The sequence below is a fragment of the Aspergillus flavus genome, chromosome 1 (genome assembly GCF_009017415.1).
Source record: "Aspergillus flavus chromosome 1, complete sequence".
Classification (NCBI taxonomy): Eukaryota; Fungi; Ascomycota; class Eurotiomycetes; order Eurotiales; family Aspergillaceae; genus Aspergillus; species Aspergillus flavus.
In genome coordinates, this window is record NC_092406.1 from 4,976,597 (window position 1) to 4,998,049 (window position 21,453).

The 21,453-nt window shown below is 49.1% G+C and overlaps 8 protein-coding genes across 8 annotated transcripts; 5 read left to right on the top strand and 3 right to left on the bottom strand.

Annotated features, from left to right (window-relative positions):
• Positions 1-1,843: 1,843 nt before the first annotated feature.
• On the top strand, positions 1,844-3,799 carry F9C07_10907 (putative very-long-chain acyl-CoA synthetase family protein; the record flags this gene model as incomplete). The annotated part of the gene is made up of 2 exons (XM_041287958.1): positions 1,844-3,327; positions 3,382-3,799. The coding sequence occupies 2 exons, from the start codon at positions 1,844-1,846 to the stop codon at positions 3,797-3,799; spliced, it is 1,902 nt and encodes a 633-aa protein (XP_041140247.1).
• A 60-nt stretch (positions 3,800-3,859) lies between these two features.
• F9C07_2279965 (beta subunit of N-methylhydantoinase A/acetone carboxylase) lies at positions 3,860-9,916 on the bottom strand. Its single transcript, XM_041287950.2, has 5 exons — positions 9,020-9,916; positions 7,113-8,957; positions 6,982-7,058; positions 6,718-6,921; positions 3,860-6,658 (listed from the first exon to the last, which is right to left on the bottom strand). The coding sequence occupies exons 1-5, from the start codon at positions 9,399-9,401 to the stop codon at positions 6,161-6,163; spliced, it is 3,006 nt and encodes a 1,001-aa protein (XP_041140245.1). The 5' UTR covers positions 9,402-9,916; the 3' UTR covers positions 3,860-6,160.
• Positions 3,921-5,534, bottom strand: F9C07_10908 (putative flavoprotein; the record flags this gene model as incomplete). Its single annotated transcript, XM_041283909.1, has 1 exon — positions 3,921-5,534. One exon carries the CDS (start codon positions 5,532-5,534, stop codon positions 3,921-3,923), a length of 1,614 nt encoding a protein of 537 aa, XP_041140246.1.
• Positions 9,917-10,973: 1,057 nt separating the features above from the next.
• On the top strand, positions 10,974-14,206 carry F9C07_2279968 (putative alcohol oxidase). The gene is made up of 2 exons (XM_041287957.2): positions 10,974-12,609; positions 12,661-14,206. The coding sequence occupies exons 1-2, from the start codon at positions 12,356-12,358 to the stop codon at positions 14,093-14,095; spliced, it is 1,689 nt and encodes a 562-aa protein (XP_041140244.1). The 5' UTR covers positions 10,974-12,355; the 3' UTR covers positions 14,096-14,206.
• F9C07_2250612 (permease for cytosine/purines, uracil, thiamine, allantoin-domain-containing protein) lies at positions 11,001-11,956 on the top strand (the record flags this gene model as incomplete). The annotated part of the gene is made up of 2 exons (XM_071510067.1): positions 11,001-11,277; positions 11,337-11,956. Exons 1-2 carry the CDS (start codon positions 11,241-11,243, stop codon positions 11,954-11,956), a joined length of 657 nt encoding a protein of 218 aa, XP_071366001.1. The 5' UTR covers positions 11,001-11,240.
• A 945-nt stretch (positions 14,207-15,151) lies between the features above and the next one.
• Positions 15,152-15,690, bottom strand: F9C07_10912 (uncharacterized protein; the record flags this gene model as incomplete). The annotated part of the gene is made up of 2 exons (XM_071507516.1): positions 15,152-15,222; positions 15,516-15,690. 2 exons carry the CDS (start codon positions 15,688-15,690, stop codon positions 15,152-15,154), a joined length of 246 nt encoding a protein of 81 aa, XP_071366002.1.
• A 147-nt stretch (positions 15,691-15,837) lies between these two features.
• Positions 15,838-17,398, top strand: F9C07_2228560 (uncharacterized protein; the record flags this gene model as incomplete). Its single annotated transcript, XM_041283903.1, has 8 exons — positions 15,838-16,051; positions 16,119-16,186; positions 16,253-16,438; positions 16,491-16,554; positions 16,607-16,615; positions 16,673-16,755; positions 16,820-16,960; positions 17,024-17,398. The coding sequence occupies 8 exons, from the start codon at positions 15,838-15,840 to the stop codon at positions 17,396-17,398; spliced, it is 1,140 nt and encodes a 379-aa protein (XP_041140243.1).
• Positions 17,399-18,458: 1,060 nt separating this feature from the next.
• On the top strand, positions 18,459-20,347 carry F9C07_2219293 (uncharacterized protein; the record flags this gene model as incomplete). Its single annotated transcript, XM_071509706.1, has 5 exons — positions 18,459-18,585; positions 18,775-19,040; positions 19,089-19,179; positions 19,239-19,829; positions 19,880-20,347. The coding sequence occupies 5 exons, from the start codon at positions 18,459-18,461 to the stop codon at positions 20,164-20,166; spliced, it is 1,362 nt and encodes a 453-aa protein (XP_071366003.1). The 3' UTR covers positions 20,167-20,347.
• Positions 20,348-21,453: the final 1,106 nt, after the last annotated feature.

A 21,453-nucleotide genomic window follows, 5' to 3' on the forward strand; every position in this document is an offset into this window, starting at 1 on the left:
GGCATGGGGTGTTAGAGATGATTCCATCATCGTTTTTCCTCCAGAGTCCAAGCTTTGCACTGCCTCCCCCAGGCTTGGCTCTGTATCTTTATCATCTCCGCAGCTAGATGGCGCCAGTGTTTACGGAGAGTGCAAGGCCGGCAATCGTCCTTGGCGTGAACTTGGCAAATGGGATGACAAAGGGCAGTAGTGGTCGGAGGTCTAAGCACGAGTCAGGGTTAGGTTCCGCAACGCGGGGACAAGATTATTAGTGCTTGGCATAGTACTTAAGGTGTGCTGGACAGCAGTGATATTATTATTGGCCGGGGTTAACATGTCCGGGGAATCTTAATCAAGAGAATGTGATGGTTGATACGGAGATTGTATGTCCGGGTACAATTATAGTAGTCGCTTGCAGCTTTGACTGACAACGTGAGAATTCCTTCAAGAAGCATAACAATAAGCAGGGATATGACCTAGGTAGGCTGAAGCCACTTAATTGTGGCGGTTGTCCTAGCCATGACGATCTTTGCAGGACAGTACTTGGTACCTGGTGTGGGCCCTATTAACTTGGGCCCCCTCTTAACATAATTTAAGAATGGCTACTATTCTGTGTGCTGTATTAAAAGACTCGCCCTATATGGCTTTCATGATGCTTAGGAGAAAAAAGTCAAGTTTCAATCATTGGGCCTTAGACTAGGGCAGTTTGCCCTAGTAATACACCAGACTACACCCTGGATTACACACATCACACATATCACGCCACCATGTAAGTAAACAATCAACTAGCTAGCTGTTGTCACCTCACCGGATCGCTTTTAAATTCGTTGCGCCAATAAGTTGGTTGATTGCATTCGCACCCAAGTCCTCAGCTGGATTTAAAAGTCTCCGCGGTGTATCTCGCCACTCGGCATGTGTTACTATCGAGACCACAAGGATGAACCATGTTGAGATCTATGATTAGTGATACTAACGGATCCTGTATAGTGCCGTGGATCACCTTTGAGGTCTTGATATTGTTAGGAACTGATGTCCCCCACTTACACCGAGGTCCCTATCTACACAAGTCGGGCCGAACTATCGCCGATAGCCAAACTTTTAGGGCTAAAGTTGTTGACTCATTGGGATCCCCACTCACTCTCAGTGGGACTAGAACCGCAAACAAACATGAAAATGTTGAGAAACAAACAAAAAGGGATCCTGGTGAACCCTCGCCATAGTTCCTGGGGGTTGCTCGCTCCTCAGCTTGCATAATTCTGTGGGGAACTGCATTAACGTTCAGACCCATTTTTCCACGTCAGCACCAACCACTCAGCGTCGTCTGATGATCTATAGCAAACCCGAGGCCTGGGGGCAATCTCCTAAACGGTCACCTCTCTCCTGGCAAGTACCTGGGAAGATGGTCTGTTTATAACAATCGTTTTCGGGCAGTCGAGGCCTTATCTATGAGGGAGGAGCCTGGAGCAGTTGACGTGACCATCGTATTCGGCGTCGTGGCAACTCTCTTCTCGGCATAGTACGTGGATGCAAAACCGAGGGTAAAGGTGGACCCCGCATTTTATGCCCCAGTTAGTGAGCTTCTACCAACTATGCATTACTTTTACCTTGATGTTATGTCGAAGATCGGCGACTTTCTTATATAATGGGGGGATTGCGGAGCAACCGAGGGACATTTAATACCGGCTATAATGTGCCGGCTGAGGAGTACAAGATCGTCGAAGTCTCCGCATTTTTGTCCCCTCATACATATACAATTTCTGCTTTGGTAGGTCGCAGGTGTCATCTCTTTGTAATTAACTAGAACACATACCAAAATGAGCCTCGGTGCGTATGATAGTGATTCCGATCGAGATCCTCCACTCTAATGATATCTACAGCAGCTGCAGTCGCTGGTGGAGCGACATTGGCGGCGTACCTCAACGCCAAATTCCACATCGCTAAGGATGTCTCCAGCCTTTTGAATGTCCGAAGGAGCGAGCGCGAGTATGCACGCGCCGTCTCCCAGAAACAAGGCAATATCTGGTTCTTCTTCAAAGAAACCGCTGATCGATATCCCGATATGGTCTGCATCTGGACGCGGGAGCGATCATACACATATCGTGAAATACTGGCATTCTCAAATCAATACGCGCACTTCTTTTTATCAAAAGGTGTGAAGAAAGGTGATCTTGTGGCCTTTTATTTGCAGAACCGGGCCGAGTTCATCTTCGCGTGGCTTGGGTTGTGGAGTATTGGATGCGCGCCAGCGGCGATCAACTATAACTTGTCGGGCGATGCATTGCTGCATTGTTTGAAGATCAGTGGCGCCAAGCTGGTGCTGGTGGATGATGATGATGAGTGCCGTGCCCGCATAGACGAGCGCAAATCCACAATTGAGGGCGACCTCGGGATGGAGCTTATCACTGTAGATCCTACGTTTACTACTACTGTGCTGTCGCGATTTCCCACGGACGTTCCTGAGAATGGCCGTCTGGCATTGAACATGGACGGCGAGTACCCAGCTATTCTCCTCTACACATCCGGCACTACGGGCATGCCGAAAGGCTGTGCCTTCACCATGTCCCGGTTATATACCACGGTTCTCCTACGCTCTAATGGCATGGTGACGGACAAACCAGGCCCCGACGGCGATCGTTGGTACAGCTGTATGCCCCTTTACCACGGCACATCTGCAATTGCCATGATCAACTGCGTTGTTAGCGGAAGGGGTATTGGTCTGGGTAAGAAATTCAGTGTGCGGCAGTTCTGGAGTGACATTCGGGATTCTGAATCGACGTTTTTCGTTTATGTCGGAGAGGCAGCACGCTATCTACTCGCTGCACCACCATCGCCTGATGATCGAAACCATCGGGTGCGTTGTATGTACGGCAACGGCCTACGTCCGGATGTTTGGGACAAGTTCCGAGAACGCTTTGGCGTACCAGAAGTTGGAGAGTTTTTCAATAGCACAGAAGGCATCTTCGCGTTGTTCAACTACAACACTGGCCCCTTTACGACCGGCAGTGTCGGTCACCACGGACTGATCATGCGTTTGCTGTTGAACAATGTATTCATTCCGGTGGCCATTGACCCGAATACAGGCGATGTCCTCCGCGATCCCAAAACGGGGTTTGTCGTGCGAGCCCCTTACGAGACGGGCGGTGAAATCATCGTGAATGTTCCAAACAAAGAGGCCTTCCAGGGCTACTGGAAGAATGAGGATGCGACCTCCAAGAAGTTCCTGCGCGATGTGTTCCGCAAGGGCGATATTTACTATAGATCGGGCGATGCTTTGCGCCGTCAATCAGATGGCCGGTGGTACTTCTTGGACCGCTTGGGAGATACGTTCCGGTGGAAGAGCGAGAATGTGTAAGTGCCTTCATCCTTGATCTAGTTAACTGAATTGAACTGACTGTGGTGAAGTGCTACCGCAGAAGTTGCCGAAGTCCTTGGTCAATATCCCGGCATCCTCGAAGCCAATGTTTACGGCGTCACGGTTCCACACCACGAAGGACGCGCGGGCTGCGCAGCCCTTCAGATAAGCCCGGAGGCTAAGGCAAACTTCAACTTCCAAGAGCTTGCCAAATTCGCTCGTTCCCGACTTCCTAAGTACGCTGTCCCGGTGTTCCTGCGCATCGTGGAGAGCTCGACCCATATCCACAATCATAAACAGAACAAAGTGCCGCTACGAGATGAAGGCGTCGACCCAGATAGGACCGGGACTAAGGTCACGGAGGGCAAGGAAGATCAATTCTACTGGCTGCCCCCAGGTGAGCTGTCATATAAGAAGTTTGGAAGGGGCGATTGGGAGGTATTACAGAGTGGTAAGGCTCGACTATAGTAATAGTACAAGACTTGGGTATAGAGACTATACATTCGTCAATGATCTCATGACTATCGATCTTCCTACAATAATCCACAGAATCTAGGAGAGAAATGCCATCTAATGAGTAAAATAAAACCTACACAGTTTGAAACCCCTCCCATCCTTCCAAAGCCTGTCGACACTGCTGTTCATACAGTGCCAGGCCACCTGGGAAATTCAAATGTTCTCGCTTCTTGCCAGGTATATTAGCTCCCATATACCAGGAGTCCACGGCTGGCAACAAGGTCATATCAGTAATCTGGGTTACCAGCTCTTTCCACTTCTGCTCTGCTTCAACGGTAGGTTCCACGTATGACAATCCGCTCTTATCGATCTTTTGAATCGCATCAATAACCCACTGGCCCTGAAGCTCAATAGCTACCGGACCATTACTGAGCCCCGTAGGTCCATGAACTCCGTAGATCCAAAACATATTTGGATAACCATGGCTCGCCATGCCTAAGTAGTTGTGGACGCCATCCTTCCACTCCTCAGCCAACGACGTGCCGTCCGTGTTTATAAGGCCCATATTCGTGATAGGACCAGTGACTGCATCAAACCCGGTAGCTATGGCAATAGCATCGACAGGATAAAAGTTTCCATCGCTGGTAGCGATACCGGTGGGTTTGACCTCAGCGATCTTGACTTCACGGAGATTGACAATATCAACGTTTGGTCGATTAAACTGTTCGAAATAATCCTGCTCTAACGATGAACGTTTCGCCCCGAGAGCATGAAATGGTTCCAGCGGAGCCAGAAGATCCTTTTTCCTGGGATCAACTATCCTCTCGCGTGTCTTCTTCGCCCAGAAATTGTATAACTCACGGTTTGCCTTTTCATCAAGCAATATGTCCGAGTAATTGTCCAGAATAAACGAAAATCCACCCTTCTTCCAGTTCGCCTCGAACAAGGCCGCCCGCTCCGCAGTTGGAACATCGAACAATTTCGTCGGTAGGAAATCCTCCAAATTCCCACTAAATGTCTTCGCTCTGTCTTCAAAGACCTGTGGGTAGCGAGAACGGATACGTGCTTGGTCCTCCACTGTATAGATCTCCTGGCCCATGGGAAGCGCTAGATTTGGCGTTCGTTGAAAAACAGTAAGAGTGTCTGCTTCCTTGGCCCATTCTTGGATAATCTGGACTCCACTGGGCCCGGTTCCAATAACAGCGAGCTTCTTCCCTTTCACATCAACCCCCTCCCGCGGCCAGGCTGAGGAATGATATATCTCTCCCTGGAAAGACTGTAAACCAGGGAAATCAGGCACATATTGCTTTGTCACAGTTCCAACGCAGGGTAAAAAGAACCGCGAAGTCGTGGTTTTCCCATTATCGGTTTTCACCTTCCACAGGGCGCTATCCCGGTCGAACTGCGCTCCAACAACTCTTGTTTCGAACTCGACATCTTTCTTAATATCGAGCACTTTATCCAGATGGTGGAAATATGCCTGCAACTCGTCACGCCCGGGGAATCTTTCCTTCCAGTCCCAGTCCTTCCATGCTTCTGGGATAGACAGCTGGTAGACAAAACTCTCTGTATCTACACGGGCACCGGGGTAGGTGTTCCAGTACCATACCCCGCCGAGGTCTGGCGCAGTCTCATATATTTTGCACCTATAGCCTAGCTTGCGAAGCTGGTATAGGAGGAAAATCCCAGAGAACCCAGCGCCGACGATGAGGATATCATAATCTGGTTTGGAGGGAGATTGTGTCATTTTTTATGCTGAAAGATATGCACTTGGATAAAAGAGATAAGAGGATACAGCGAAAAGTGAATTGTTCTGGGAAGTGTTGTGGCTCTATGCATTTTATACCTTGACATTTTCATCGACGGGAGTTTGGCCCCCAGATGGGTCCTCTTCATCCCCGCCAATTATTCAGTATCACTTCTTTTACGGCGTCATTAGGATGTGTATAGCGCAGCGGCTGACCAGGCTGATAGATAAATACTATTCCGAAAAGGAAGAGGGGCCGACCCTGCAGTGTAAGATTTGGCGTTCATTGGTGGGTATTCTAGGCTTAAGGGCTGAGTATTTCTCTTTTCGAAGATCCTAGCCTCATGGGAATAAGCACTAGAGATGTGTCTCCACAATGTTACGAGCTAGCCAATGAATCTATTTGGTGGTCATCCAAATATCGCCAGGATCGTCGAGGTGGCTATACTTATCTATTGCGACGTTCTGTTGTCTTCTGGAGATTAGGGTTGTCAAGATCAGGTGCGATGAGGCCTATGTAAGACGACCAAGCCCGCATTTATCAGCAAATCCCATCTCTGTGCTTCTTAGTACTCACTTTGGATGTTCCAACAAGTAGTATATATCATTTAGATTCTATCCAACACTCACTCACATCTATTGAATTCCTCAATCACACTTCTCGGCTCCCAGTACTCACCCAACTTCGTCCACTCCATATCCAATCCAAATCCATTCGGACCCCCAATACTCAGTCCTTCTTCTGTCGTCCACAACGGATGCGCTGCCATAGCAATCACATTGACTTTAAGACCATATCGTAGCTCCTGCGATCCAATCGCCTCGCCATCCTGTCCCAGTATCGAAATCAAATCAGGGACAGTACAGATAACTTCTTGCTTGGCTATCTCCTCCGGAGCCTCAGGATCCGTATAAGCGGCATAAAGAAACTCATTCTGGAAGGGGATAACCAAGTAGTGATTCTCTTCCAAACCATCAGCACAACCAGAAGGAATAGTACTCTCCCGTTCATCGCTACTAAGAGGCGCAAGCAGACAATAGCCCATTGTATAACCGCGGCTCACATCTCGTTTGACGTCGATGATCTTGCCAGTATAGAGGAGTTTACCGGGCGAGGTATCGAACTTTCAAAGTTAGTGCTCGTCCCATATCCAAGTAGAAAACGGGAGAGTAGGATAAATACAATGGCCTGAATCATGTCTGTCTTTGATCGTCGAGCACGATACACAGCTCTCCCGATATACCACGCCTGAGAGATGGTGTTTGGTATGATATATTTCTTGGTTTGGGCGCCCGTAAGTGGCGCAGTTGATAGGGCGACCCTATTTCCTAGATCGACGCATTGACTTCGTGCCATTGTTTCGGCGCGGCGGTTGCTCTCGGCGTGCTGTTGGGGTTAAAGGGGTTAGAAATCGATATATAGGGGGGGGGGTGTATAGGGTCGCACCAGGATGATGGATACATTCCCTCTTCCGTCTGCGACGGCGCAAGGAGTGGAGGAGAATCCGTAGACGTATGGCGTACCTAGAGAGTTAGTACAGTGGTGTTAACATCGTGATATCAAATCAAACAACTCACAGTGCTCCAGCGTCGGGTATGCTCTCCCCATCAAGTCCCCATCTACCACCGGAATATCGTACATCACACCGGAAGGGAATGCCGACAAACCATTCCCGCCTCCAATCTCGTCTGTGACAATGGCATGAAAGTCCTTCTTGCCGGTAACTTGCGCACAGCTTTCAATAGCCAGGGCCAGTTCTGTGCCTGCTGAGAGACGCTCGCTGGATACGCTAGGGGCACCGAACCACGAGCCCATGACGCAGACATCCGAGTCCCTTAAGCTGGCAGGCTTGACAACACGCATGTTTCCCGCGTATCCCGGAGCTTGGAGAAACTGGAGGCAGTGGAGGTACTGTATTCGGGAAGGGCCACCGCCGCCTGTTCCTAGGACTCCTGTGCCGGCCGCCATGAACTCTAGGTCGACCGGGGATATGTACCATGTGTTGTTGCGGACGTCGGGCTGATATGTATCCAAGTCGATCTGGAGGGATGGTTTCGCAGCGAAATGGGGTGTCTCACGCCGTTTATTGCTCTTGCTGGGTTCCTTCTCATTTCCTTCAAGATTGTCGTTTATATTGTCCTGGAAAGTATTGGACTCTGACGCTTGATTATCAATATCCACTGGAGCAAGATTCCCAATCGCCTTGATAACAAGCCGTGTCGCCTTGTTCGTAGCATAGGCAAGAGGAATCTTCTCGATTGTAGCGATCTTTACCCCGTCTCTCTCAGCTCCACGGGAAACAGCTGCATCAATAGCCCGTTGTTTGGCTGCCTCGAATACCTGCTTCTCATCTCGGCCCTCTAGTAGCTCAATCACATCTATCTCCCCGGCTACCTTAGCAATGGCCGCACCAACAGCATTCGCAGAATCATGGTGCGGCGGCATGATACACTCCGTGACACCGTTCAAAGCATCCATATGAATGACTGAACCACCACCGACAAGCAGCAGCACAACCGGCTGGTCGGAGATCTTTACACCATCGATAGCACGTTCCAGGATTTTGCGAATCTGTTCTCGGGCCTTCGTGACAACCTGCGCAGGAATTTGTTCTACCATCTTGCGGTCCCCTATATCAGCCTTTGCAGATGCTGCAACGATATCTGTTGCAGTCATCACATCCCCACCAAAGGCCATGGCCCGGCTGGTGAGATAATGGCCCACGGACTCAGGCCCAACACTGACAACCCCGGTCTGTTCATTGACAACCACACGACTACCACCACCGAGCCCAACTGACAGAACCTCAGGCATTGAGAACGCAGTCCGCACGCCTCCAACCTCCACGAAGTTCGATGCTTGACGTGGAAATCCAGACGGAAGCAGCGCGCAAACATCAGTAGTTGTTCCACCGATATCAACCACCAGCACCTGCCTATCAAATTGTTTCGAACCACCACCCCGATCCAAGTTAGCAAGAAACGCAGCGCCAGTCATACTATTCGTCGGGCCACTAGCAAAGGTCTTTATGGGCATTTCAGCCGCCGTGGCTGCATCAGTCAAGGTGCCATCATTCTGGGTAAGATACAGCGGACAACGCAGTTGCAGTTTAGCCATTGCGCTACAGAACGCTCTCACCGTTTTCCTGGCGAAGGCAAGAATAGATGCATTGAGAATAGTCGCGTTTTCCCTCTCCAGGAAACCGATGCGACCGATAGAATGCGAACAGACGATGGATAGCGAGGGATCCAAATCGAGCATCAACTTCTTACAGGTCTCCTCATGGATCCCATTGTGATCCAATGGAGAAAACACGCCGAGAAGAGCCACCATCTTGATGCCTGCGTCTTGAATGTTCTTCACGGTAGCTTTAATCTGTTCTACATTCAATGGTGCGATTTCGCGCCCGTCGATTTCAAGGCCTAGCAATATTATATCAGTACCGGCCCAGACATGAGAATCAAGACAATCGTATAAAACTCACCACCATCCAAATAAAACACCGGACCGCCCATAATCCCCTTTAAATCTGACGGAAACTCCGTAAAAGGCGGCACCTGTCTCGTAAAGGGACCACAGAGCCTCACGACAGCGACCTTACTCAGTCTACTCGAGTCTGCCTGGACAACGGCATTGACAAAATGCGTCGTGCCGATCGCGACACTAACAACATCCTGTCTATCGACACGGGACTGCTCCAGTACTTTCTGAATTGCGGTATATATACCAGACGTCACGTCCGAGGTCGTTGGAGTCTTCGTGGAAGCGCAAACACCGCGCGAGGGAGAGTCGATACCGAGGATATCGATGATTGCAGCGTCGGTATTTGTGCCGCCGACATCGACGCCGATGCGATATTTGGTCATTTTGATCTGGCTGGGTGAACTTTGTGGACTGTGACCATGCGCTGGGTAATCGCTATGGCGTGCTCATGAGTGCTTTGCTACTTTGCTACTTTGCTTGGGTGGAATATTCCGCTCGAGGACGTTTATCATTCGGTGTTCCTGTCGGAAGGTATTCTTCATGTAGAGTGACCGGCACATGTACTACTATTCAGAATAGACAGGTTGCCATGCAGTTCATGGCTGGAGGGAGAAGAGCTTAAATTGCATGGTGGTCGAGGGGCGTCTTGATTAGGGCGCGGGGAATCGGGTGACCCCTCACGGGATTGAGTTGAGATAGTGTACATATTGATACTTGCATATTCTTGGTAAAGGTATATGAAGCTTTGATATGGATCTAATTCGAGGCTATCGTGTCAACCTATGACTTGATTCTATTATTAGATACACCAGGAAAACCAAGCTAAGAAGCATCTCTTGTATCCAAACGGTGCTTGTTACTATATCCTCGCGAGGTTTCCGAAGTAAATAGAAAAAAGAAACAAGCGAAGAAAAATAGAAAAGAATAGATTGGAGGGAAAGGAGTGAACCAGACAGAGGACGAAGAGACATTATATCATTTATTAGCCGATCGTTGAATTCTTCATACCGACCATGATATGACTATTCTCAACACCAGCCAGACACCTTCAGATAGCGAAGCAGGTTTCGCATCTCATCTAGCAGTTTCCCTCTGGATTCTACCTTTGCCATATCACTCCCTATGTCGGTGTCTGGATCTGTGCTGCAGCTAGTGTGAATGGTGCCTACCCTATGCAAAAGGTACTGCGGATGCAAGGAGTATGTCAATATAGCGAGTCACAGCTACGCTGACATGAACCTCACATTGTTTGCGTCCTGCTAGTGGACACCGACATTTTGCCCTTATTTCGCTGTGTAACGGATGCGTATCTCAGCCACGAGAAGTCCACATTTAAGCATTTTTTCCACGTTGACACCTCTGGCCTCTGTTCCGGACATATATATATATATGCTTCAGTGACCATGGAGAATCCTATTCTCAAGCACCGCCAAGCCACTCAAGAGGGAGGACAAATCCCCAACCGATGGATCAATAATAACATCAAGCCCATCGTAGTAGATCAGCGAACCTTGAATTTCTGGACTTTCCATAACTTTTGTATACTCATCCACCTTTCCGGAAGGAAATAAGCTAATAGATAAGGCGTTCCGGCCAGCCCAAACATCACAGTCTATATGTTAAGAAGTTCCTTGATTGCCATGGGGTTGACTTGGCGTCAGTCGTTGGCAATATAATTGCAACCGGGATACTGGTTATAAACTCATTACCGGGGACGTTCTACCATAGTCAGTACACAGCCGTTAGAGCGAGCAGTACCAACGTCATTAGTCGGGTTTCCTTTGGTCAATGGGGATGCCTGGGGCCTCTATGGCAGTCTATTTGTTCTATGAAACCGGATCTCACTGTCTATCGGTGAGTTGCTCATCGTAACGAGTTTCGCTAGAGCCGGCTAACATTTACGTAGTCTGGTGTAGGTCTTTCATTGCCGATGCCGATCGCAATAAGCTTATCATGCACAACAGATGCGGTTCAAGCATGGATTGGTGGTTAATAATGACTATATGAGGTTTGGGCGAACACCTCGTCAGGCAATCTTCGGACAACTAGTCAGCTTTCCCAGTTATACTATCTTATGTGCGACCGTGAGTATCCTTGTAACGGCGGCCACGCAGAATCGCTATGGAAGTTGCCCACCCTGCTCAGTGCGATCATAGAGGATAGGGGTTCACGCTCAAGAGTTGCCGCATTCTTTGGGGGGAGCTGCGCTGAGTGTGTCGCAGATGGGATCGAATGTGCCAGCAAATGCATTAGTGGGAGGTTGCAATCCCTCGTTTTTTCCAATACTTTCAACAGCTAACTTCTGCCTGTTGACAAAGCGGCTACATTTCCGAGATACATAAACCTTCGTTGCGGCGCCTATATCACGGTCCTGGTCTCGATCGCATGCAATCCATGGAAACTGGTCAACACGGCTAGCACATTCTTAGCAGTCATTAGTAGTCACTCCATCTTTCTGGGACCAATGGTAGTGTCAATGCTAGCCTCTTACTTCGCCGGGATGCGACGCAAGATCAAGGTGGAGGATTTGTTTCCATGCCACGCGGATGGTAAAGGTATCTACTGGTACACATACGGCGTCAATTGGCGAGCCCCTGTAACGGTTAGCCTTTCCCAATTTTTGGGCTGTGTGTTAGTTAAGCTAACAACAGTGGCTCTGTGGAATGGTTCCTTCACTCTCTGGGTTCGTGGCCTATGTCGATCTCAGCGTGGTAGTTCCCGTGGGGTTGACGCGGATTTACGGAGTACAGAGTACTACATCTGCTTCCTCACAGGCACGGCAATTAGTGCCGGAATGTACACGGCATTGCATTATATCTTTCCGACCCCTGAAGTGAGGGCTTTTGTCGAGAAAGCACCTTCACCGGGAATATTGATGCAGGAATACCGATTGCCAGGGGACCAGAGGGAGGAAATTGTGGAACAAGTGAAACCGTGAGCAGCACCCACGAGGCACTTTTCATTTGGCTAGACGGATTTTTGATGAACTGATAATTAACTTATATTGCATTCTGAAATGAATTACTCCGGAATACACCATTGGATGTGGTAGGTTCGACCAAGGCGCGCTTTTTCGCACGTTTAGCCGAACAATTTATTAGCTCCACCGCATCCTTTAGGTTACAGTAGTTTATCGCCGGTGGATATTAGGGACCCAATGGCATGAGCGTTGACCCATCCGAAGGTTTGACCTGATTCAGGCACTAGATTTAGGAGTGGCCGTTGGCTTAGACCAGTCAGTAATCGCGCTCCACTCCATGAGTGAGGGATCATAAAGGTGCAGCTCGTCCCGGCTTGTCCTGCATTCCATCCCTGCACCCCCTCGACAACCACCACAATGTTCGGTCAAGTTACTGGGTTGTCGCTCTTGACAGGCCTTCTGGCCACAGCTTCGGTGAAAGCCGACTCCAACTGTCGCTGCTTCCCTGGTGATGCTTGCTGGCCGGCGCAGGATGTTTGGGCCAAATTCAACGAGTCGGTTGACGGCCGCCTGGTAGCCACCGTGCCTTTGGGTACACCATGCCATGACCCCAATTACAATGCAGCTGAATGCCAGAAGCTCAGCGAGCAGTGGACTGATCCGGCGCTTCAGTAAGTCTGCGTCTTGTATCCATCGTCGCAGGGCTTCCGCTAACGAAACAGCTACGAAACTTCGTCTTCTATCATGGCTCCTTGGTTCACTAATGGAACATGCGATCCCTTCCACCCCGAATCGAAGCCCTGCACCATCGGAAACTACGTTGTCTACATTGTTGATGTGGCTAAGCCCGAGCATGTCTCTACAGCTCTGAAGTTCGCCAAGGAGCATAACATCCGTGTGGTTCCCCGGAACACTGGACATGATTACAACGGCAAGTCTACCGGAGCTGGCGCTCTGGCTATCTGGATGCACCATATCAAGGACATTGAGATCAAGGACTACAAGGACACGCACTACCAAGGCAAGGCCATCAAGATGGGCGCCGGTGTGCAAGGCGGAGAGGCGTACGAGGCCGGCTATAACGCGGGTCTTCAGGTGGTGGGCGGCGAATGTCCCACCGTGGGAATTGCTGGAGGTTACACTCAGGGTGGAGGACATTCGGCCCTGTCGTCGCGGTATGGACTGGGCGCCGATCAGGCGCTCGAGTGGGAGGTGATTGACGGCGAGGGTAACTTCATTACTGCCACTCGCGACAACGAATACTCCGACCTCTACTGGGCTCTCAGCGGTGGTGGTGGTGGTTCCTATGGTATTACCTGGTCGCTGACTGCGAAGGCGCACACCGGCACTCCTGTGTCGGGTTACAATTTGAGCTTCACCAATGACGGCATGTCCCAGGATACCTTCTATGAGGCTGTGTCGCTCTGGCAGACCGTCCTTCCCTCGGTAGTGGACGCCGGTGCCATGGCCGTCTGGATGTTCACCAACACCAGCTTCATGATCACGCCGTTGACCGGTCCCAACATCCCCGTCGCTGACCTGGAGGCACTCGTGAAGCCCTTCACCGATGGGCTGACCAAGCTGGGCATCACCTATACGACCTACTCCAAGCAGTTCGACAGCTACCTGGAGGAATTCAACGCCATGCAGGGCGCGATCGAGGTAGCGACCGCCCAGTATGGTGGATGGCTGATCCCCCGGTCGGTGGTGGAAAACAACAACGACGGACTAACAGCCGCATACAGACACATCACCGAAGATGGGGCCACGTTTATTGGCGTGGGCCTGAATGTCTCCAAGGCGTTAGTGGGGGATGTGGACAACGCTGTGCTGCCCGCTTGGCGCGAGACCCTGATCCACAGCACCATCACCACCCCCTGGAAGTGGAATGCCCGCAGTGAGATGCTTGCGGAGCAGGACAAGATGACCAACGATTATATCTCGGCCTTGACCAAGGTCGCCCCGAACTCAGGGGCGTATCTGAACGAGGCCGACTTCCGTCAGCCCAACTTCCAGAAGTATTTCTACGGCGACAACTACGCAACCCTGCGCAAGATCAAAGCTAAATACGACCCGGACAATCTCTTTTACGCCACTACCGCTGTCGGATCGGATGAGTGGACCGTTCGTGAAGATGGTCGTTTGTGCAGTGTCTAAAACGACAGAAGAATAGGAGTGGCGGAATTTTCCCGGGGCTGTACATAGACTAGAAAGGGTTATAAAGTTACTAGATTGACATGAATCCACGGATTTCTCCTTAACATTCCTTAGGTACCCAATCATCGAAGTCTATTGGGCGGCGTTTCACCGGGCTTTCTCCGCTAGTGGATCCAATGGAGCAAAATAGTGCGAATGCTTGGGGTTAATTGCAAAGTCAATCCCTCAAGGCTCCTGCGTAATTATCCCGGAATATTTACGGAGTAGATTATATAACCGAAAATCAATGCCGCAGTCTCTGATCAATGGTTTTTGGCCCCCAAAACTAGTCAATGCTATGTGGAGATCCGATGGTCTACTGTGTACGGAGTTGTGTTTGCCAGTATCAGCCCAGATTCCAAGTTCTAGAAGGCAGCAGAATTGGATTTGGGGATCTGAGAATCTAACCTCGGCTCCGGCATTGCTCGGAGGACGGAGCTTGCAGTAGCCCGTCAATATATGCATTTTGTAATCCGCGGAACCATTTTCCAAAGCGAACGCATTTGGCAGGTAAATCGTAATAAGAGCGTGCTCGCGTATGCACATTCAAAGCTTATTCGGGCAAGGGATATCTTCTTCCATGGGCGAGGTGGCTAGTCTCCCATTGCATACGTGGTCGAGGAAATAGACTGCCATCTGTTCCATGGTTGCAGTTCGCCTGACATCCCCCATTAGGCCTCGCCGATCAGCACACTATTCCGTACACCATACACCATCCACAGTTGGATCTTCGACTGCATCTGCTCAAGGGTACACTATACAGGCAATGATCCGATGTCTTTGCTCAGTGAATCACGTCATAATCCACTTTTTCTCTCCACACCAACTGGTGTCTATTGCCTGATTGAAGATTCAGAGGATCTCATCATGCGTGCAATCGGGATGTTTTCGGTAGTGTTTCGAATAACTCGCAGCCGAATTCAATTCCTAATTAGTCAAGGCTTGTCAGGACAGAGTTCTTGGTTAGCAAGGCCCTTGGTCTGTAATTCCGGATCTTGGCATTTCTGAACATACAGACTACAGTACACCGAGTGCGATGTCCTGATGGACGGCGAGAGTGAGATTCCAGACCTGTGCTACATCATAGACTGAAAAATTTATATATCCTTCACTGTTGTATTGCAGTCCTGCTGATAAAAGATCGCATATAATCTTCTCCGCGTGTGCCGAACCATGGCACGCCGAGAAATAGGGTCTACATGGTCACGGGCCGCAATTTATGCGTAACGCACTTACTCCGGAGTAATCCGACTCTGTAAACCCCAAGCCACCACTATTTGACACCATTGATCGAAATGCCAGTGGATCAGATTATTATCCGACCCATAGCCCCATCACACCAGCTCAAACTTTAGAACAGTGACCCCATTGAGCAACATACCAGCATTCAGGGCGCTCACACGGGCCCCTTGCTTTTTTCCAGAAGACTGGCGCAGCTGGAATGTGCAGCTGCAGGGGTGCACATTTAGTCTACCTCGTGGTGGAGAGGTTAATCTCTGGTGGCGTTCTGCTGCAACTAGTGACTGCAGGATGATATTGTTATTGAACCTTGGCATGAAATAAGCAGGAAAAATTGAACTTAGAACAGTCAATTCACTTTAGAATGTGCAACCTTGATGCCTCCCTGGCATCTTTATCCCCCGGTCTAGCCCACATTCTGCTAATTGACATGAGTTGCTGAGCTGCGACACTGCTCTAACACCATGGGCTGGGTGTACAACCTCGAAAAGCCCGATCCACATAGCGATTTTGGCCAAGTAATTGCCATATGTCTGGTTTTCACGATCGCGGCTTTCCTGGCCATCATCCTGCGGTTCTACATCCGAATCCACACGAAGAGATCATTATGGCTGGATGACTATGCCGCTCTGTACAGTGCGATCATGGTCGCCGGATATTGTGCCAGTAGTATACTTCGTGAGTGGTCTATGTCGGTTGAGAAAAGAAAAAAAAAAAAAGACTAGATGTCTGACAACTGCCACAGAGACTCGGTGGGGTCTAGGTCTTCATGCTGAGTATTTCCCCGCGGCCAATGTGAAGGAATTCAGTAAGGTATGTGTTGATTTTCTGACTGTCCCTCCGGGCCATGGATGTGCGCCCTAACGTTTGCTCGCTCAGGTACAATATGTTGGCGGCCCGTTCTACGCGATGGCTTTGCTGGGGTTTAAGGTCTCGCTACTGGCTTCCTACCTGCGCATCGGTGGGTTTGTGAAGGTGTACCGGACCATCATTATCGTTGCGATCGTGGCCGTGGTCGTCAATCAAGTGATTTTCACCTTCCTCTTTATCTTCCCGTGCCGACCTGTATGGAATCCCAGACCACATACCAGTAAGCGATGATATTGACGGGCCACAGATCGCAATGCAATGGGATTCTGACCTTAGCGGGAAGTGTATCGATACCCTGAAGTCATACTATGGTGCGTATCACTAATTTAATTCCTTGGTGATGGTTAACTAATCACCCTCCAGCTCTCGCAGGTTCGCATTCTCGTCTATATGATCCATTCATCTATTGTCCAATTCTAACGAACACAGGAACCAGTCTAGGGTTCGACCTCCTCATCATCGCCCTCCCTCTCCCGGTCCTCTGGAACCTGCAACTCGGAAAAAGGCAAAAGGTAATCACCTTCGCCTACCTGGCATGTCAAAAGATCGACTGAGCTAAACTTCGATCACCCTTAGGTCGCTCTCTGCTGCGTATTCGCCATCGGCTTCTTCGTAACAATCATCCAAATCATCCGCATCTTCACCATCGCGCGACTCAAAACCTACACAGACAGCAAACCCGTCATTTTATGGTCCATCATCGAGATCAGCCTAGCAGTTAGTGTCCCACGGAATACCTCTTCTTCGTCCCAAACTAACATGCCACGAACCAATTGAAAGGTAATAATAGCCTGCGTCCCAACCTACGGTCCCTACTTCCGTGTCTTCGTCTCCAACATCAGTTCCTACCGCCGCCGCCCAACGGGACAAGACTACCCCCTCACCTCAGGCAATCGACAAACCCGAGCATCAAGTCGGAAATTCGGCCTCAGCAGTCTTGGTCGCGACGACGCCAGATTCGATCGGACCCCGGTGCCCCGGCCATACGATAATAGCACGCCGCATACAACAACGATATCATCGTCGAAAGTGACGGGCGATAATGACTCCGAAGAACTTATTCTGGGAAATGCCAATCAGGGCATGTTTGCCGCTGTTGGGGAGCAGGAGAGGGGCATTCAGAAAGTTATGGAGGTTACGGTTGAGAGGCATTAGGCTGGGTTATGTGTGTATGTATGTATATATTTGGGGCGGTATTGGTGGAGTCTTTTGGTTATTCTTGGGGCTTTGGGATGGGTTTATGATTGTATATTATTCTTTTCTTTCCCGTGCCAGGGAATAGACGTTTTCCTATGTATTATTGCAGGCTTGCAATATGTGTGATGGTGTTTTGATATCAACTGCCAACGAGCGATTCGCAAGGTGACGTTTCAGACGAGAATTGACTTTCGGTTATCCTGAACGGTACATTCTCTTTGTCGGATGTCTGATAGATAGTCCAAAGCACGATTTAGGACCAATTGATATTTCGTTGAGTGGTAATCAGAACGTATACAGCGAAGTGAACGCAACCAGAGCTAAGCCCATTTATACCACCCCACAACAAACTGATAGCACAGCACTGGGCGAAAGCAGTATGATAACATCACAGTCATCAATGGCAGTCCTGGAAAATATACCCAGAGATAAGATTATGTCATGACAGACATTGTGGCTGAAATTCTAACCAGTCATGTTGTCATACACCTACTGAGGCAGGAATAACGCGGATCACGTACCCACAACCCAGACCATTTATCCATAGTACCTCGTAAATGGTCGATCTAGCGCCGAAGCCCGATTTACCAAAGGCTTAGCTAGACACCCTTGTTAGTCCAAGCCAGTCTATACCAGTTCTGGGTCTAGGCGCAGCACATCCTTGTTCAATTTGACAGATTCAGAATCAAGCAGGTGGCGATACTGTCTGCGTAGCAAACAAGTAGGGACATGAGCCAACCTGGGTAGATGGATTTGCGCAGTTCCCGGTTTTCTTATGGTTTCTGTAGTTGCTTACCACTCCGTAGGGCTGTGTAGACGGTGTGCCACATGATGTCTAGATATTACTGTAGCTATATGGTATAGTATACTATGCAAGGCGTTCAAGTAGCAATGGTTACGGTTACCCCGCTATATCAGCCCTCATATAGATTGCAGAGAGCATATAACAGTTTGTCATCACATCTTCGTGTATCCTTAGAATAAAAGCCATCGCCATACCCCGATCAACCCAAACACAATGGCCGCACTACCTAGTGTCGCCGCAATCGTAAACGGAGCCAACCTCGATCCCAAAAACATACCCCAAGTTGAGACCCTCTTTGAACAATTCACCAATCTATCCCCAACGGAAAGGGACAACGAACGTGGCTCGTTCATGGAGAAAGTCTGACCCCTCTTCTTCGGCGAAAATGCCGTGGTAGATGGTTCAAGTGCATACGAAGCTCAGCGGCACGTCCCATGGAGACAATCCTGAAACTGAACCTATGTGAATATCCCCTGACCTTATATTTGCCATCGTCGGTCAACCGCCTGCTGGCTCCGACCACGGGTAGTGGTCCTTCCCGGGTCAACTCAACAAGTCGGAACGACAGTATCACTTTGTCGATTCTTCGGCATCAAGTTCTCCATCCGTGGAGGCGGGGATTCGCCTAGTATAGGATGGAGTAGTAATGATGGGGGCGTGGTGATTTCCCTGGCTGCATTTGACCAGGTGAACCTTTCAGAGGATAAATTGACTGCGGATATCGGAGTCGGTCTGAGATGGTTGGATGTTTATAAAGCCCTTGATCAGTATGATCTGGCGGTGTCTAACTATGAGGTATGGGCTCCATCACGGACTTGGTCGCTTGTTTCTGATCTGAGATAGGTTGTTCTCGCAAATGCCGAGATAGTAAATGCCAATGTAAAGGAAAACAGCGACTTGTTCTGGGCCTTGAAGGGTGCGGGTGGTAATTTCGGTATGAATAGACATCTACTATCCTCACCTGTATCAATGTTGATTTAGATTCTGGCAAAGGCATTGTAACCAAGATCGAGATGAAAACTGTGCCCGCCAAGGTCTGGTCAGAGGCCAAGCTCTACGCGCCATCCGTCACGTCGGAACTATCACAAGCCCTAATGAAGCACCATGAGGCAATAGAAAGCGATGAGAAATCCTCTCTGCTCCTGACCTGTAATAACCAAGGCTCGGCGCTTGTCTCGTTCTACTGCGACGCAGTCGATAAGCTTCCGGCTGTCTTCGAGCCATTTGAGCATATCCCAGCAACTTCCCAGAGTCTACCCCGGGGTGTATACTCTACGTACGAGCTTTTGGGGGTGATAGAAGATCTTGCTGTTCCGGGACATGTGTGGTTTGTATTTGTCTGGCTAGTCTTTCCTGAGGAAAATGCTAATTACCAAAGTCACAATTTCCGGACCATGAGCAGCCAGCCATCGCTGGAGGTATTTGAAACTGCCGAGCGAGTCCGCGTAGAGCAAAGTGATTTGCTAAGCGATGTTGAAGGACTTAGGATCAAGAACGTAATCCAACCAATGTCCTCAATAAGCATTAAACAAAGCCGGAAAGTCGGCGGAAACCCACTAGGACTGGAGGAGGTTGGCCAGCAGTGTATGTCACCTCCCTCAGTCTTTGATGATAGACTTGCTAACCAAGCCCAGGGTTTCTGGTGATGGCCGATTGGAATAATCCTGCCGATGGAGACCGTGTACGCCAGGCTATGCGTCACATAGTAGACGTTGCTGAAGCGACTGCAAAAGCGAACGGGACGTATCTTCCCTATCAGTATTGTAACTATGCTTCGCTGGATCAGGATTCGCTGGTAAGTTATGGGGCTGATAATTTGGAGAAGCTGAGGGCCATTGCTTCTAAGTATGATCCTGATGGTGTGTTTCAGACGTTGCAGAGTGCTGGATGGTTGCTTTCTAGGGTGGGATCTACTGAATGATCTTACCATGGGTGTTGGATCATACGCGATCTATTGAGCAGTTTCTTTACGGCATATCAATCTGGGGTGTGGCTTTGACATGCACGTAATAGATATAAGCATCTACTCACTGATTCCGTTATACAAGCCTTGGTTCAGGTGAAATACATGATTGTTTAACACGTTTATATAGAACAACTAGTAGATACGACGATATAACTATAATAAAAAAGTAGACAATGATCCCTGCTCATGCTCACACTCAACCTGCCCAGCCATTCATATCGGAGAATATCTTTTCTAGCACAAAAAGCTTGTTAATAATCTAGCAAAACAAAAGAAGGAAGTGAAACACCCACCTAAAACAAACAAGAACAAGGCCGTGACGTGGAAAACGAGCCAAAAGATCAATGCTTCGGTTTACACCAAAGGGTCTTCCCGAAGAACCGCTGGCAGGTATGACCGAAGTCATGTTTACATGGTGATTGACTGATTTCGAATGGCAAACTCTCCCATGATGAAGTACCATAAATAAACTTCATCCCTTTTTTCTCAAAGAGCTCATTACCGTCTTTTGCGCCTCTACAGAAAGGTGCGCTTCCGTTCCATTCGCATTCTGGGTATTCGTCGCTTAGAAAGCATTTGCCGAATGTGCCTGTGGCGAAGAGGAACAGGGTCCAGAGTTGGAGATTCATGTTTCTTTTGGGAAGAAGGTTAGAGGGAAACAAAGATAAAGATGGTGTATCAGTGTATCAGGTAGATATGAAGGCTCGAAACTGGATCTTTCGCTACAGCATGGGTTGTTGTTCGTTTTTATATGTTCAAGATTGCTTTGTGAGACCAATGAAAGTGACTTAAGGATATCGCTTTCGCTGCGTCTGGTCTTCAAAGGAGAGACTCAAAGAAAGAGAAAAGGAGACGACTCGAGCCATATGGCCAAACACGTCCGTAGAATACCATATCCAAAAAACAGCGCCCTTTGTAAAAGATCGGGTTTGGCTAAAAGCGGTATTCTCGTTGTTTAATAAACAAAAGCGAGAGATCCGCATTAAGCGCAGTAATGAATACATGTCATCCTACAGTGTCACTATGGCATCTCAAGCTGAAAGATGGTAGGGCTGCTCTTTCTTTCGTACAAGGACATCAAAGCAAGTCAGATATCAAAGGTCCCAATACTAACCCATCCGGATTCCGTTCACGATATCTCCGTCATATGACACTTCACTGTGATACTAATTACCCTATGACTGGGTTTAGAAAACTTTTGCATAGAACAGAGCCTGGAGAACATCTAGTGCATACGTGCTG

What these genes read in the sequence shown, in the direction of transcription:
- F9C07_2279965 (XM_041287950.2), bottom strand. Translation starts at nt 9,401, where the DNA reads ATGACCAAATATCGCATCGGCGTCGATGTCGGCGGCACAAATACCGAC. An exon ending in GGTGTTTTATTTGGATGGTG is followed by an intron (nt 8,958 to 9,019) that starts GTGAGTTTTATA and finishes TAATATTGCTAG; the next exon opens with GCCTTGAAATCGACGGGCGC. An exon ending in GGAATGTATCCATCATCCTG is followed by an intron (nt 6,922 to 6,981) that starts GTGCGACCCTAT and finishes TAACCCCAACAG; the next exon opens with CACGCCGAGAGCAACCGCCG.
- F9C07_2279968 (XM_041287957.2), top strand. Translation starts at nt 12,356, where the DNA reads ATGTTCGGTCAAGTTACTGGGTTGTCGCTCTTGACAGGCCTTCTGGCC. An exon ending in TGGACTGATCCGGCGCTTCA is followed by an intron (nt 12,610 to 12,660) that starts GTAAGTCTGCGT and finishes CTAACGAAACAG; the next exon opens with CTACGAAACTTCGTCTTCTA.